This window comes from Neofelis nebulosa, chromosome 17 (assembly GCF_028018385.1).
Source record: "Neofelis nebulosa isolate mNeoNeb1 chromosome 17, mNeoNeb1.pri, whole genome shotgun sequence".
Taxonomy (NCBI): Eukaryota; Metazoa; Chordata; class Mammalia; order Carnivora; family Felidae; genus Neofelis; species Neofelis nebulosa.
Genome location: NC_080798.1, coordinates 28,591,773 through 28,607,145, shown reverse-complemented (window position 1 = coordinate 28,607,145; position 15,373 = coordinate 28,591,773). Strand labels below are relative to the sequence as shown.

Here is a 15,373-nt window from a genome sequence, read left to right as displayed (position 1 = left end):
GATGGGGGAGGAGATGGGGCCCACCCGCAGGAGGCAAAGGAGCCACCGTGGACACAACTGGAGCTGGGCCACCAGACACCAGGGCGCAGGGTGGGCCTGGCCAAATGGGGAACCCCCATCCGAGGGGGACAGGACAAGGAGAGGCCTCAGAGTCTCACCTCGTGGAGCTAAGCCCCTCGATGGCCGAGAGGATCTCCTCATCGTATGAGTCGTCCTCAGACCTCCCCTTGGGGGATGCACTCCTGGATAGGAAACCCGGAAACCCACAACTGCATCACCCCAGGACCACAACTTGCCCAAAGGCAGGAGTGTAGACAAGAGGGCTCACCCAGATGGGTCCCCAGATGCCTGCCAGAGGCCCCAGGGACACAGGAAGGTCCCACTGAGGCCCAGAGAGGGCAAGCGGAGACCCCACACCAGACAGCATCACCCAGCTGGCCAGAAGCTCAATAAGAAGCAAAGGACAGACCTCGGCCCCCAGGCTAAGGCCTCTTCCGCTAAACACACACCGGTCCCTCACACCAACCCCACCAACCTGACCGCGGGGTGGGTACACAACTCTATTATTGTAAAGTTCTGATTCCTAGAACTCCATGGTCAGGGTTGCCCTCCTGGACAGAGGATGGTCAAGGCAGCCTGCCTGGAGGAGGTGACGGGGGCAGGATTTGGCCAGGAAAAGAGGCCACAGGTTGACAGAGAGGAGGGCACAGTGCATGTACCTGTCAGGGGCCCGGTGGCGCCGCAGGGGAATGGCCTGGAAGAGAAGGGAGAGAGGAAGTTATTCTGCAAAGCAGGATCCCTAAGTCTGTCCCAAGACTGGGTCTATCATCTCCCGCACTCTCGGATCCTCGGGGCAGGTGCGGAGCAGTCTGGGAGGGAGGGTCCTACCTTGGGCCTCCGTCCGTTGGGGATAGGGGTCTCGTTGCTGCTCACGCTCTCGCGGTGGTTGAGGTGTGCAAAGGGCCGTGCGGCCCCCCAGGACTCGAGGTAGCGGGTCATGCGCACGGACGCCCGCATCTTCAGGGCCACATCCCCCTTGGGCTTGGGGAGGTGCTGGCTGGGTGGGGGCGGCTGCTGGCTCTGCAGGCAGACACAGACACGGCCTGTCCAGTCCCCTCCCCTCAGCCCAGGAAGGGGCCACTGTCCGGATCCTGCCCAACCTCCCCTCCCCCAGCCCGACACTGAATGCTGCCCAGAGCGCTGGCCAGGCTGGTGGAAAGAGAAAACGACAGAAACACTACAGGTCTGCAATCTCCTTGGGGACTGGCTGCGGCCCAGGACCCTCTTCGGCTGGGCTGCAGGGCAGGTCCCGGCTCCAGCCCTGTCCTTCCCAGGCGGGCAGGACACTGGGGGTCACACACAACTGTGCACAGCCCCTCAGAGCCTTGCCCCGTGTCCCCAGGGAAAGATCATGTTAAAGTCCTAAGCCCTAAGGCCCCACTGGGCCCGTGAAGCTCTGTGGAGCCACTGTCCTCGGGGCCTGAAAGCCCACTGGCCTCTCCCCGCCGAGACACCCTGGGGAGACAGTGCCCAGGAAAGCCAGTGGCCGCCTACCCTGCCCACCCACATGTGGCCGGCACATGTCCTTCCTGAAGGAACAGCTGCAGGAAGAGGACTGTGGGCCAGGAACCTGAGAGACAGAGCGCCGGCCAACAAGGGGCCAGCCCCACCCCTTGGGGCAGCATTCCAGGGCATTCCCCTCATGTGGCCCCCACGCCACAGCAGGGACCGTTACTTGCCATGTGCCTGCCGTGGCCGTGGCAGGCCCGGGGTGTCTTAGCCAGGCCCTGCCTCTCCATGGCCCCCTTCCCCCCACAAGGAACAACAGCTGGGGACCCCTCCCTGCTGGGGAGGGTTGGCAGGACTAGAGAAGAGAGAGAGCGTCAAGGCCACCAAAGACAAACTTGGGTCATCTGCAAGTCCCCACCCTGTGAAGGTTCCTGCCTTCCAAGAGTCCCTGTCTCCTTGGGTCCCTGCAAACACCCACATGGACCAGTACCTATAGCCACAAACACTCGCTAAGCCACAGGTGGCAGCTTGCCTGGAAACTTCTAGCCTCCTTTCGGGATAGAAACATTTTTAAACCCTGAGAAATGTCCGTCTGCCCCACCGGAAGGAACAGCTGGAGTCCAGCCTCTGTGAAGAGTTTTGGGGTCCAGAGAATGTGCTGTGCCCTGCAGAGAGCAGCCTGCCCTGGGGTCAGGGGAGGCCACATTCTCTGTCTCCCCTCCACCGGTGGGTAACTCTACCCACACAGCACCCGGCTGCTCAAATTCAGGATCGCTAGCACTTTCCAGACACCTGGGCTCCCCAAGAAATAAATGTCTATAAAGATCCATCAGCTCAGGGGCGCCTGGGTGGCTCAATGGCTTAAGTGTCCGACTTCGGCTCAGGTCATGATCTCGCAGTTCACGTGTTCGAGCCCCGCGTCGGGCTCTGTGCTGACCGCTTGCTCAGAGCCTGGAGCCTGCTTCCGATTCTGTGTCTCCCTCTCTCTCTGCCCCTCCCCCGCTCACATCTGTCTCTCTCAAAAATAAACATTAAAAAAAATTTGTTTAAAGAGAAAAATAAAGATCCATCAGCTCAGAGTAAAAATGCACCTATTCAGAAGCAGGAACGGGGAGGTCACTTGTGACCTTCAGCAGCCCACAGGTGACCCCACCTGCCACCTCTGGACACTTATCCCCCAGGGGTCCTCACACCTAAGAAACGGTGTCAGAGCCCACAGAGGCCCAAGATGGGAAAGGGCCTCCGCGTCCACAACAGGAGACGACCCTGAGCTTGCGTGTGGTGGCCTCTGTGCACACACAAGGACACGTCTCCAAAATATGTCATCAGGTGAAGAAAGCAACAGGGTGGGGCATGCTACCCTGGGCTTGGCAAGGGCAGATGACCGTCTCTCAGTCTATTTACATGTGCACAGACCTGTCTGTGCAAGGAACTCAAGAATCTCAACCACGCCGGTCCCCTTTAGTGGGGACATGCCAGCTGCACACAGGATGTGAGGGCGACTGTCCACAACACCCCCTTCGTGCCCTCTGCATTTTCAACTCTGTGAATGAATGACATTCAACCAAGATGGGGGAAGGCAGGGCTGCTGGGGAAAATGTCGGATGCCCCGTGAGGTCCTGCCCAAAACACGCTCATGCTAAAAACTTCTTCTTCGCTGTTTATGTGAAACTCAAGCTCACCTAGGAGCCCCGTGGTTGCCTGGCTGAGGCGGCGGCCCGGTGGGGCCGTGCCCACCGCTGGCCTGCAGGACCAGGGCTCTGCTTCATCGGCTCACAGGCTCTCCGAGCACCTGCTCCACTGTCGGGAAGCACTCAAGGTGCAGGGACTGCAGCCTGGAGAAGAGGGGCCCCTCTGCCCCAAGGTGGCCCACGTGCAGCTCACGCAGACAGTAAATAAGCAAAGACGACAAACAGATGGGAGCATCTGAGCCCGCAGAGCGAAGAGGGCTGTGGGCAGACACAGCAGCAGTGGCAAGGGTCCTGGGGTACAAAGAGCCTGGCAGTGGAGGGACAGGGGCTGAAGGGCTCTCAGGAGGGAGGGACGGGGTAGGTGGAAGAGGGTGGGGCCCAGAGCTGTGGGGTACAGGGTGAGGGGCCACACTGTATTCTATGACAGCCCTGGGTACCCGGAAAGAGTTTCCCCAGAAGCTCACTCAGCACCCATGGCCCACATTAGGGGAGGGGACTCTGCTGAGCAGTTCCCATCCCTGAGGAGCAGGAGGGCACCCCTGGGGCCTGGGGAGGCTCACAGGCCGGCCCTCTGCTCCCCCACAGACTGTCAGGCCAGCTCTGAGGATGGCCAAGGCTAGAGAGAGAGGGAGCTGGAAAGAGCCTGTCGGGGCTGACATTCCTGAGCAAGTCCCAAGGATGATTCACCGAGGCCGCCAGACGAGCGGGCCTCCCGTGGCAGGAAAGAAGGCCTGTGCGGGTGCAGGGCAGGGCCAGGGCCTACCGGCCTTATGGCAGCCCAGCAGCTACCCCCGCCTCAGGACCTATCCCCGTCCTGAGGAAAGTGGGGTCCCCCCACCCCCCAGCAAGTGACGGCACCAGCCAGTTAGGCGGCCACTGCGGGGCAGAACCCTAGGCTCCTGCCTAGTCCCACTTTCCTGACTCAGCCAAAGCACATTTTAAAAATGTGTCTTTTCAAAATCGAGGAAATTAGTGACAACCCCCCAGAAAATAAAGTAACAGCGACTATCATTTCTGGGACGTTTATGAGGTGCCCCTTTAAGGTGAGGGCCTCATTCAGACTAGCTCCTCCTCCTCCTGAGGTAGACACTGCTGTTATTCCAATGGCACAGACAAGAACACTGAGGCCCAGGGGCACTGGAGCCTAGAATGTACTCCGTGACGGGGAGCTCACTCCTACCCTGGGCAGGCTGCTACCCCACGTCTCCACAGCCTGGAAGAGAAAAGCACTCTCCCCTCCATGGGGATCTTCCCCCAGGGTGTGGACCCTCTCCCCCGCACAGCCCCGGCTCCCAGGGTCTCCTGAGTGAGGCCCTCCCGCCCGGCTGCTTCTTCTGAGCCCTCGTACCCGGGGGTCAATGACCAGGTAGGTGTGGATGTTCATCTCCTTCAGGTGGGGGTCCCGCTGCTGCCCGTGCCCGTCCTCCACCTCATACGCCTTGTCCAGGTGGTTCAGCGTGGCCTCTGTGATGTGCACCCGGCTGGGGGAGACACGAGTCAGAGCAGCAGGGCCCAGAGGAGGCTGGCGTCCGCCGGGGGTGGGGGGGTGGGGGGGGGAGGGGTGCACCATGGGCGGGGCCGAGCAGGCCAGAGCCCGGACTGGCTCCCCCAACGCGAGGTCACTGCTCCCATCTCTGACCCCACCCTAAGCCCCTAACCCAGAGTTGGCCCACGGCCTCTGACCCCGCCACCGTCCCGCTGTGCCTCACCCAGGGACTCCAGCCGCCTCCATCCTGTTGGCCAGAGACACGTCGTGGGACCACACGTCGTACTGCCACTTGCGCAGCCCAATGACACCACACAGCACGTTCCCTGAGTGGATGCCCACACGCATGCTGATGTCCACACCTGTGGCCTCTCGCACCTGCCTGGGCAGAGCAGTCCAGTCACCCCATCCCAGCCAGGGCTGCTGAGGGACCCAGGCGAGCCACTTTCGCCCCAAGCCTCGGTTTCCTCAACTGCAAAGTGGTTCCAGTGCATTCCCTACCGCGCGTTGGGAAGCAGGACCCAGTGCCCCGGTTCCACCCATGGTACCTACTTAATGGCCTCACACATGTCCAGCCCCATCTTCACACAGTTCCGGGCATGGGTGGGCAGGGATACGGGCAGGCCCGACACACAGTAATAGCAGTCGCCCAGGATCTTGATCCGCATACACTCATTGGCCTGCAGGGCAAGGCAAGCAGGGGCCTGGTCGGCAGATGGCTAAGAGCTGGGGTCCACACGTGCCAGGCGCCTCCCCATACTCTCCAGAGTGAGCCAGACTCCTTCGTGGCCAGACGCTTCCTCTGGGGTACCAGCCACCAGTAGCCGCTTCTGGGCCTGACAAAAAGACTGGGGATACGGAGGACTCTCCAGAGGGAACCCCTAAGCAAGCATCAGGGGCCAGAGCGGGTATTACCAGGGATGGCCACCTGAGTGCCTCTGGGAGAGGCACTGTCTTTGCTTCATCCGGTCATGCAATGCTGAAATGTCCGTGAGCTCCCTGCCCCACCCCAGGCACTGGAACACACAGGGAGCAAAACAGACAAAACTCCCCACAACGTGGGGCTCAGACACTAGTGGCAGTTAGACACTAAACTAGACATCCAGCGGTGAAAGTGCTAAGGAGAAAATGGAGGGCTAAAGGCTGGCTAACCTCCTGGAACACAGGTGTCCTCGGCCTCCAGATCTGGTGCCTGTCCCCTTCCATGCCCAGCCTCAGTGACCAGGTAGGGCACCATCCCTCCCATTCAGTCCCTGTACCAGCCACGCCTTTATGAGCAGTCCCTTTACTAAACCTTCTTCCAATGACCTCATTTGAGTGAGTGCCAGTTGTTTCCTGCTGGGCCCTGGCTGCCAAGGGATGGGAAGACAGTGGCTTTTCTAGAAAGCAGCAGGAACCTTGGAGAGGGCCTGGAGGCCCAGCCTGGAGACTCGGGCTCAGGGCTCCAGCCACCCTCATCTCCGCCCCAGACAAGCACAGCGCTGCCCTCTGGAGCTGGGCTGTCCGTCAGGGACTTAGGGGAGCCCACATCCCCCAGGCTGATGCCCCACCCTGACACTTAGAAACCAGGGAAGTTAGGGGCCCCTGGGTGGCTCAGTCCGTTGAGTGTCGACTTCAGCTCAGGTCATGATTCACGGTTCGTCAGCCTGCGTCGGGCTCTGTGCCATCAGCCTGGAGCCTGCCTTGGATTCTGTGTCTCCCTCTCTCTCTGCCCTTCCCCCGCTCGCACTCTGTGTCTCTCTCTCTCTCTCTCTCTCTCAAAAATAAATAAAACATTTAAAAAAAAATTAGACAATAAAAAAGAAACCAGCGAAGTTGTGTATGTTGGGGGTGGTGGGGTCCTGAGCCCAGATGTGGTGCAGGTGCCTCTGGGAGGGTCGGCCCTGGCTCTCAGAAAGAGGGTACCGATCTGGAATCTGCTGACAGGACAGAAGTCTGGGACCAGCCCTGCCCAGGAACTAGACGCTCCAGCAGGAAGGCGTCCCTCTCCCCATCTGTACAAAGGATCTGCCTCCTGCGCCTGCCACAGAAGGAAGGTGGCGTCCAAGAGGACAACAGCAGGCTTTGTGGCAAGGAAAGAGCCACCTGTGACTGGAAACCCAGACCTTTGGCCCACATATGGCCCATCTACTGGGAATTCCCAACTGCTGGTTTAAGAGATGTCATGAAGGAAGGAGGCTCCTGAAGGAAGGCTCCAGACTAGACAGGCTCTCTGAGTCACTCAGTCCACAATACCCCGAGGGACAGTGCTCCAGGGCACCCCTGGCCAGTAGTGTCCTCCGGTAGTTCAGCCACCCCTCGTGGTGGTCATTCTCTAAGACAGAGGCCACTTCTGGGGGGCGAGTCCCTCCTAGAACAGAGCAGCTCTGACCATGAAAAAGTCCTCCTGCTGCGGGGCCCGAACTCACCTCCCATCAGGGTCCACACCACTGGTTCTCCACACACAGAGTCACCCGGGAGGCTCTTAAAATCTCTCCCAAGTGTGGGCACAGGTGCTAGCATTTTATTTAACCTTTCAACCTAATTCAGGTGTGCAGCCAGCATAGACAGCCTCGGCCTTCAGTGTTAACACTTGGGTCTCTCCTTAGTGGCCACCACTAAGCCCGTCTTCACCGGAAGCTGGCCCAGCTGCTCCCCAGGCCCCCCAGCTCCCTGCACCCCTCTTCAAAGCACATAGCATATAGGCTGGGAGCAATCTGAGGGCAGGCCCAAGGCCCCCACTTGAGCTCAAGGCTGCCACTCGGCAGGTCTCGGGACCATTCGGTAAATTAACAAGTAACAGTACACACACACACACACACACACACACACACACACACACACGATCCCCCGACCCACAAATGTCTGTTCCCTGCCCCCTCCCCCAGTCCCAGTGCTGCTCGTGAAGATGAACAGTGATAGCCCAGCCCAGCCCTGCTTAGTCTCCAGACCTCTCCCTGCTCAGCTGTACCTGGGAGACACTCCTCACCCAATGCCCACCCCCACTCTGGCACCTGCCACATTCCCCAGGGTCCCCGGATCAAGTTCTCCTCATCTCAGCCCTAGGTCCTTGCATGTCTGACCCTGGGGCTTCGTCTCCCTCATCTTCTGTCCACTCACACTGAGCCACGTTCACTTCAAGAGCCCCCAGAGGCTTCCTTTTATTCCAACCTTTTGCACATGCTGTTCCCTCTGCCCAGAACCATTGCTTTTCCTCTTCAGGGTCTCTTTTTAGGTTCCTCAAACTCTAACGTGCACACGGTTCACCAGGGATCTTGTCAGAAGGCACCCTGTGGGTGAGGCCCAGCATTTTGCAAAGGCCTCCCAAGCTCCCTGGGGAGGCCTGCTTCTGATGCCCTCATGCGGTGAGATAGAGCCATCTCCTCCTCCAGGCAGCCCTCCTGAGCCCCTGTGCATCCCCCAACGTGTACTGGCAGTCTCCCCCCTGACCTCACACTCTGGGGACAGGATTCTGGCTGCCACCGCAGAGCCCTTGGAAGTGTTTGCTGACTGAATGCTACGATTCAGGCCTCCACACACCCATGTCAGCACAGCACTGGGCACATGCCACCCGTGGGGACAAGAGGGGCAGCACAAAGGCCCGCGGGCTCACCTTGGCGATCTGGTCGAACTTGCCGAAGAGCTCGTTCAGCATCACCACCAACTCTTTGGGGGAGCAGTCGCTGGCCAGCCGCGTGAAGCCCACGATGTCCGCATAGAGGATGCTGGGGACAGGGGTGCAGCCGGAGGGTCAGAGCCAGGTCCCTGGAAGCCCCTGAGCACCCGCCAGCCCTGAGCCCAATCACCCCGGCCACTCCTCAGCCTCCGTAGGGACAGGAGAGAAGCTCGGGGCCATAAAGAGGAATTAACGTTCCAGAGGCTTAGTATTAAGGCAAAACGCAGCAAGCCCCAGAGTCACAGGGCCATCGAGAACTGTCATCCCCAGGCCCCCATCACTGCAGACCACAGGATAGTGCTCTCACAGGCACCTCAGAATGCCCTCCTCCCTCCCCACCTTTGCACAGACTTCAGAACGAAGCCTGCTGGTGAGACGAGACTCCGTGCTCCCTCAAGCCGAGCTCCACACCCGGCACTCGACACATACACACTACCCTTGTAGGGCTCCCATTCCACAGATGAGCAAACTGAGGCTCTGGTTAGGGCCCGCTTCGAAGCCAGAGCTTCAGTTTGCACCAGATCTCCCAGCTCGAAGTCCATGAGTTCCAGACCAGCTCACAGACAACCTCACTGAGGTTGGTGCATTCAAATAAGATTCTGGAGCCACTGGGAATCTGCCAAAGACGGCTGTCAGGACCAGGGGACTTCGCCTCTTTTTAGGGGGCCTGTGCCCCCTTGCGGATCACCTGGAAGGACCCCTCTCTTCCTAAAGGCCCCACTTATGTGCAGAGCTTTACAATTTCAGGGGGCTACTGGATCTCTCCCAACACCAATCTGGTCTGATCCGACCCCCTGGGGAGACAAATGGGGAGACTGAGCTCAGATTCACCTCCCCCAAACCCCCTGTGGGACCCACCTGACGTTCTGGTGCCGCTTGACGTACAGGCTGTGGAAGTTGTTGTCGGGCATGTAGCGGCGGTCCCCGCGCTCCTTGAGCCGCTCGATGATGGCCAACTTCATGCCCATGGAGATGTGGGCGGGCAGCACCGACAGCAGCAGGTTCTCCTGAGCACCGGTGGAGGACAGGCAGGGGGGCTTGAGGCCCCAGCCTAGGTGACTGGCCTCTGTTTTCTCTACGTTCCTTCCTGCTTTGCCTGGCGCACCCTCCATCTCCGCTGGCCTGTGTCCTGCCACCAGCCTCCCGTGTCCCCAGCAACCCCCAGGGGCGAAGCTTGCATGGGTGTCCAGTCATGCGGCCCATGCTCACACTGTTCAGTGAGTGTCTGACATCCACCGAGAAAGGACACAGGGCGTGGGGCCTGGGAGACAGCCAGGCAGGGCCGGGGAGGACCGGGCTGTGGCTCTAGGGGGAGGCGGGGTCCACACCTGCTGACGCTTCTTAATGCGCAGTTTACGCCGGATCTGGATGCACTTGACGGTGTAGGTGAAGAGGTCTCGGGAGGCGTCCTGCATCTGGTGCTTGTGGAAGGCGCCCGTGAGATTCCCACACAGGAAGATGACAGCGTTGGCCAGCAGCTGAGGGCGGGCGGAGGGCAGGCTCAGTATATGGCTTGGCCTGTGCCCTCGGGCTACCAGCCCCCTCAGCAGGCTAGTGATGGCACCCCAACCCCATTCGCTGACTTTTGTCCCACTCGGGCTGGCACCCTTCCCAGACAGGCAGGGAAACTGAGGCCCAGACAGGTGCTGGTCCTCTAGAGTTACTGTGACGATTAGACCAGGTCTCAGGCTGGGGACCCCGAGACCAGGGAAGCAGAAAAGCATCATCTCAGCTCGGCCCAGAGGACAGTCACAGAAGGCATGGCATCCCGACAGGTGCCCAGAGCCCCGGCTTCTGTCTCCCAGAGCTGACACCAGGCCTGGCCAGAGGAAAATACCTCTGCTGACCACCACTAACTGTGAATGTTTCACTCAGTGCAAAGACACAAGACAGGGTGCCCAGGGATATGCTCCCAGCCCTGTCAGCACGGGACTCTGCAGGTGACGCTAAGCTACACAGCTGGACTGGAGAAGGAGGGCCAGATCGTCAGGGGCACCACAGGCCAGCAAAAAAGGCCACAGGGCATGGCCCTGCCCAGGGGGCCGGCTTCCCCAGCCGACTGAGGGAAAGCCTAGCCTGGAGGCCATCTGTCTGCAAAACAGGGTGCTGAGGCCTCAGGACCAACTCGCCCACACAGGTCTCCGCCGCCCTCGGGACCAAACCACAGCCCCTGCCTCCACCTGCCCCACTCCTGGGCCCCTGTGCACACCTCACCTGCAGCCCTGCACGGACACTGGGCGTCGTGAAGGCCTCCATCAGAGCCCCGATCACGAGGAGGTGGGAGATGCTGGAGACTGCCCCCGCCACGACGGCCCCCTGCATGCTGAAGGGCAGCAGCGTGTACACCACGAACACAATGAAGAGGAAGAAGGGCACCTGGGGGCAGGGAATTGTGAGGCTCAGGGACTGGCCCCACCGCCCCCGCCCCAGGACACAGCCCCAGACCGAGCTGACATCAGGGCCCCTGCAGTCTCTATTCTTCTGGGGATGGCCCCCAAAACCCGAATCCTGAGCCCTCTGCCCCCAGGGCGGCCCCTTCCCCTCCCAGTGGTGAGGGACAGTGACAGACTTGCAATAGAACGAGAAAAAGCTGAATTCTGCTTCTGGGTCAGACCCAGACAACAGTATCCATCACTTCCTATGAGCTGATTTATGATCTGGGGCCGAGGCCAGGCCTCCCCAGGAGTCAGACTCAGGCCCTTGTGGTCGAGGGAATTCCCGCCTGGCACCCACTGCCGGGGCTCTCCCTCCGCAGGAATGGTGATTGGCAAAAGGCTGGGGCAGGGTCGGCTCACTGGCCACCCCCAGCAGATCAGCCCAACCTGGGGATGGCCCGCTTGGGAATGAAATGGCACAGGGGAAAACAGAACAGAGGGAAATTGGGACCTGGCCATCCCGCTGGAGCCCCGGGACTGGCGCCCCCAGCCTTTCCTGGCACACGGGCCCGTTTGTGCCTTTCTGCCTCTCTGAGCTGGAGTTGTGTCATTTCCAACCAAATGAGGGTCTGCCTGCAATGCTCCAGCCAGACATTCACAGGGACACTCTTCCCAGTTCAGCCATCTCTCCAGCTCAGAGAGCTGACAGGGGCCCAAGATCAGCCCGGGGCCCACCCTATGTCACAGACCCATGGCCCGTGGCAGGAGGAAGGCCCAAGGCCAGCACACTGAATGCAGGCACGAGTTTCTGGGTGCACAGCTGGGTGGTTGCATCCAGCCCCTGGGGACACCAGGGTCCCCCCACCCTGTTACCTGTGCCCCCATGTGGGTTGTCTTTATCCATGAGTCGAATACCAGCACATAGCCCAGCATCATAAGGCAGACCCAGATGAGCAGCGCCGAGGCCCTGAGCCACCGCCGGACGAGGCACTCAACATAAACCAGCACGTAGAGAACCACAAACACAGCAAGTGTGAAGAAGGTCGTCCCCAGGACAGTCTGGTGTCCAGAGGGGTCCTGGGCAGGGCAAACATACACAGAAATGCCTCAGCTTTCCCCAGTGAGGCACTGCCTCCTCCAGGAAGCCTGCCAGGCTAGCCTGTCCAGCCTGCCCCGAGCAATGTCACCTGTGTTCTCCACATGGGTGACATCTATGCTCCATCTAAACACCAAGCTCTTCCTTACCTTCGGGCTTTGTGCTGTCTTGGCTAAGGTTGCCTTCACCACCATCCTTCACCAGTCGCTTCCTGTGCAGCCCTGAGATCCTGCACAGCCCAGCCCTGTGAGGCTACCACTCCCCAACCCCTCCCTGTCAGGCCTCCTCTGCTTCCAGGGTGCTCTGTGAGGACCTGCGGGGGACAGATAGCACCAGAGTGCAGGAGCAAAGCCGTGGAAAGCCTCCTGGAGGAGGCCACTGCTCCTGTCTGTTACAGAATGAATGGAGGTTAGGAGCAAAGGCTGACCAAAGGCGTCCCAGACAGGGGAAGAGCTGGAGCAAAGAGACAGAAGTGTGGCACTGGAAGGTGGTTGACAGGAAAGGAGAGTCACAGCTGGGACAGCACCTGGTTTCCCCCAGGAGCCCCTAAGCTCCACGGGCACAGAGGCTGATCTGGGGGCCAGCATACAGTAGGTACTCAGTAACCATTTGCTGAATGCAGAAACCAATGTCCTGCGGTTTCCAGCCACAGATACAGGCAGCACCGACAGTGCACCCACTGAGTGCTGGCTGCTGTACCCATATCACCCTGATAACACCCTGTAGTCTCTGAAGTTTTCTTCTAGAACTCTGCTGCTGCATACAGTGGCTACTAGCCATGTGTGGCTATTCAAGATTAATTTTACACCAGGGGCGCCTGGGTGGCTCGGTCAGTTAAGCGTCCAACTTCAGCTCTGGTCATGATCTCAAGGTTTGTGGGTTCGAGCCCTGTGTCTGGCTCCATGTTGACAGTGTGGAGCCTGCTTGGGATGCTTTCTCTCTCCTTCTCTGTTCCTCCCCGACTCATGCTTTCCCTCTCAAAATAGATGAATAAACTTAAAAAAAAACAAAAAAACAAAAACTCAGTTCCTCAGGGGTACCTGGGTGGCTCAGTTAGTTAAGCATCCAACTCTTAGTTTTGGCTCAGGTCATGATCTCTCGGTTCGTGGGATTGAGCCCTGCTTCAGGCTCTGCAGTGCTTGGGATTCTCTCTCTCCCTCCCTCTCTGCCCCTACCGTGCTGATGCTCTCAGGAAGGAAGGAAGGAAGGAAGGAAGGAAGGAAGGAAGGAAGGAAGGAAGGAAGGAAGGAAGGAAGGGAGGGAGGGAGGGAGGGAGGGAGGGAGGGAGGGAGGGAGGGAGGAATTAATTTACTTTTTTAAAGCTTCTGTTCCTCAGCCACACTAGCCACGTCTCAAGAGCAGTGGCCGTGGTGGGGCAAGGCCTAGGTCAGAGATGACAGCAGGGGCGTCTGCCTCAAGACCGGGGTTGAGAAGGACTCTGAGGCCAGAGAAGGAGTGCTGGGAAGAGGGAGTCATGACACGCGAGCTGTCCCAGACCTAGGTCTTCCGTAGAAGTTTACTTTGGAGAAAAGGAGTGTAGTTTACTTGGCCAAATGAATGTAAGCTCGCAAAGCACCCCAGACTTCAAAATTAAATTAAAATTAAAAGCCTAACTATGCTCCCGAGCACATCACAGATGCAGAGCTTCAGGCTGAGAGGAGTCCATGAAATGCCAGGAGGCCTAGCGAGCCCAGAGCGGCAGAGCCGGGCCCCGAACCCACCGCGGGCCGGCCGCCTCACTCACCCCGCAGACGAAGGCGATGACGATGAGGGCGACGCAGGCAGTGACAGCCACCAACAGGAGCGTGAGCAGCAGCGGCCCGTGCTGGCTGGTGAGACGGTACTTCTCGTAGAGCACGTCCTGGTTCGGGCCCTCCTCGCCCTCGTTAAGGAAGTAGCGCCCCTTGGCCGGCATCTTCCCCTCGAGGCCCACCCGCCCGGCAGTGCCCTCAGGAGACCCCACGGCCTGGGGAGCATCTGTCTGCAGACACCCTCCCTGGTGGGCCTAGGCCTCTGGCCTCTCGGAGCCTGGCAGGCGGGGCTGGGCAGGGGCCCCCTCAGCAGGCAGCCGCGTGGGCCACACGGGGCCCGCACAGGTCCACGGCCAGGCCGGCTCACAGCACCACTGGCCTCTTCCTCTGCATCCGGGCCGGGCTGACCAGACACACGGGGTCCTCAGCTCTGCGGAGACACAAAGCAGACCCGGGTCTGAGTCATCAACCTAAACCCACACCTAACTCCTAGGTCCCGTTTCAGGCTCTGCGCACGGGGCTGGTTCCCTGTGTTTCCCAGGACTGCAGCAGCCACTAGCCACACATGACTATTTAGAGTTAACTGTGTTAAAAATGAAATTAAGGGGCGCCTGGGTAGCTCAGTAGCATAAGCTGGTTTCAGCTCAGGTCACGATCTCACAGTTCATGAGGTCGAGCCCAGCGTCAGGCTCTGTGCTGACAGTGCGGAGCCTGCCTGGGATTCTCTCTCTCCCGCTGTCTGTGCCACTCCCTCCTGCTCTTTCTCTCTCTCTCAACTTCTTTAAAATGAAATTCAACGTTCAGTCCAGCTGTCACACCAGTCACATTTCAAGTGCTCAAAAGCCACACACGGCTAGTGGCTATTATATCCGGCAGCACAGATAAAGAGCATTTCTATCATCTAGAAACTTCTACTGGACAGCACTGCCCTAACAGTTTGACTGTTTGACTTGCACAGGGAGGTGGAGGTCTCTGATCCATCCCAGCGAATTCTGTGTATGGCGTGAGGCAGGGATCAGCCTTCATCCCTTTCTTCTACATGGGCATCTGATGACCCCAGCAGCTTCTGGAAAAGCCACCATTCTCTCCTCAAGAAGTTCAGTGCAGCCACCTTTGTGATAAGTCAGGTGACCATGCATGTGGGGTCTGTTTGCAGGTCCTTGCCCAAAGACCACACCCACCCAACTACTGGGGCTTTGTAGTGAGTTCTGTGTCTCAGACCCCCACGCCTGCTACACCCAGACCCTCCCCCTTGCGTTCATGTTACATTAAGCTTCCACGAAAGACTGCCTTTTTTAAACACATTTTTTAAGTTTCCACCGACAAGAAGTTGAGAAGTTTGCAAGCTCCACTTCGAAGAAAAGGAGCCCAAACCTCAGAGAGGGAGCATGATGGACCCTTTATGGCAAAATTGGGAGCAGATGCCAGGCTTGCAATGCTCAGCCCAGATGGACTCCCTCTTTCCCAGCACCATTCATTCATTTGTTTATTCATTTATTCCAAAAAGGCAGTTAATTGTGCCTATGGCCCCCTAGGCCCACTACGTACCTCCCATGTGCCAGGCAAGCTCTCTCTCCCCCTGGAACGCCCAGTCCCCAAAGAGAGAAAGTTACCCAAAAATGTGCAATCCCTACATGCAGGGGCTGAGGCCTGCGGGCAGCTGCCATATTCCCAGTGGGAACCCTGTGTCACAGGAGCAACCCTGGACCAGGAGTCCAGGCTCCCAGCATCCTCCAGGCCTGCCTGCGAGACCGGAACCAGGACAAGGCTGGTGGCAGAGGGCAGGGAGGAGGTAAGAGGTGGGAAGGCT

General features: G+C 59.2%; 1 protein-coding gene across 6 annotated transcripts in view; it reads right to left on the bottom strand.

The window, feature by feature from the left end:
• ADCY7 (adenylate cyclase 7) overlaps nt 1-15,373 on the bottom strand; it is a 58,516-nt gene that overhangs the window by 11,710 nt on the left and 31,433 nt on the right. For all 6 annotated transcript variants that reach the window (XR_009256010.1, XM_058707816.1, XM_058707814.1 and 3 more), the window contains exons 2-13: nt 13,557-13,993; nt 11,590-11,793; nt 10,556-10,717; nt 9,670-9,819; nt 9,200-9,348; nt 8,279-8,390; nt 5,239-5,366; nt 4,910-5,068; nt 4,549-4,681; nt 889-1,080; nt 720-754; nt 159-242 (exon numbers count right to left, since the gene is read on the bottom strand). Coding sequence is in view for 5 of the 6 variants with exons in the window: in XM_058707816.1 (XP_058563799.1) it covers nt 159-242; nt 720-754; nt 889-1,080; nt 4,549-4,681; nt 4,910-5,068; nt 5,239-5,366; nt 8,279-8,390; nt 9,200-9,348; nt 9,670-9,819; nt 10,556-10,717; nt 11,590-11,793; nt 13,557-13,727 (1,679 nt within the window). In the remaining variant the exon portion in view is untranslated. The remainder of the gene's footprint in view (nt 1-158; nt 243-719; nt 755-888; nt 1,081-4,548; nt 4,682-4,909; nt 5,069-5,238; nt 5,367-8,278; nt 8,391-9,199; nt 9,349-9,669; nt 9,820-10,555; nt 10,718-11,589; nt 11,794-13,556; nt 13,994-15,373) is intronic.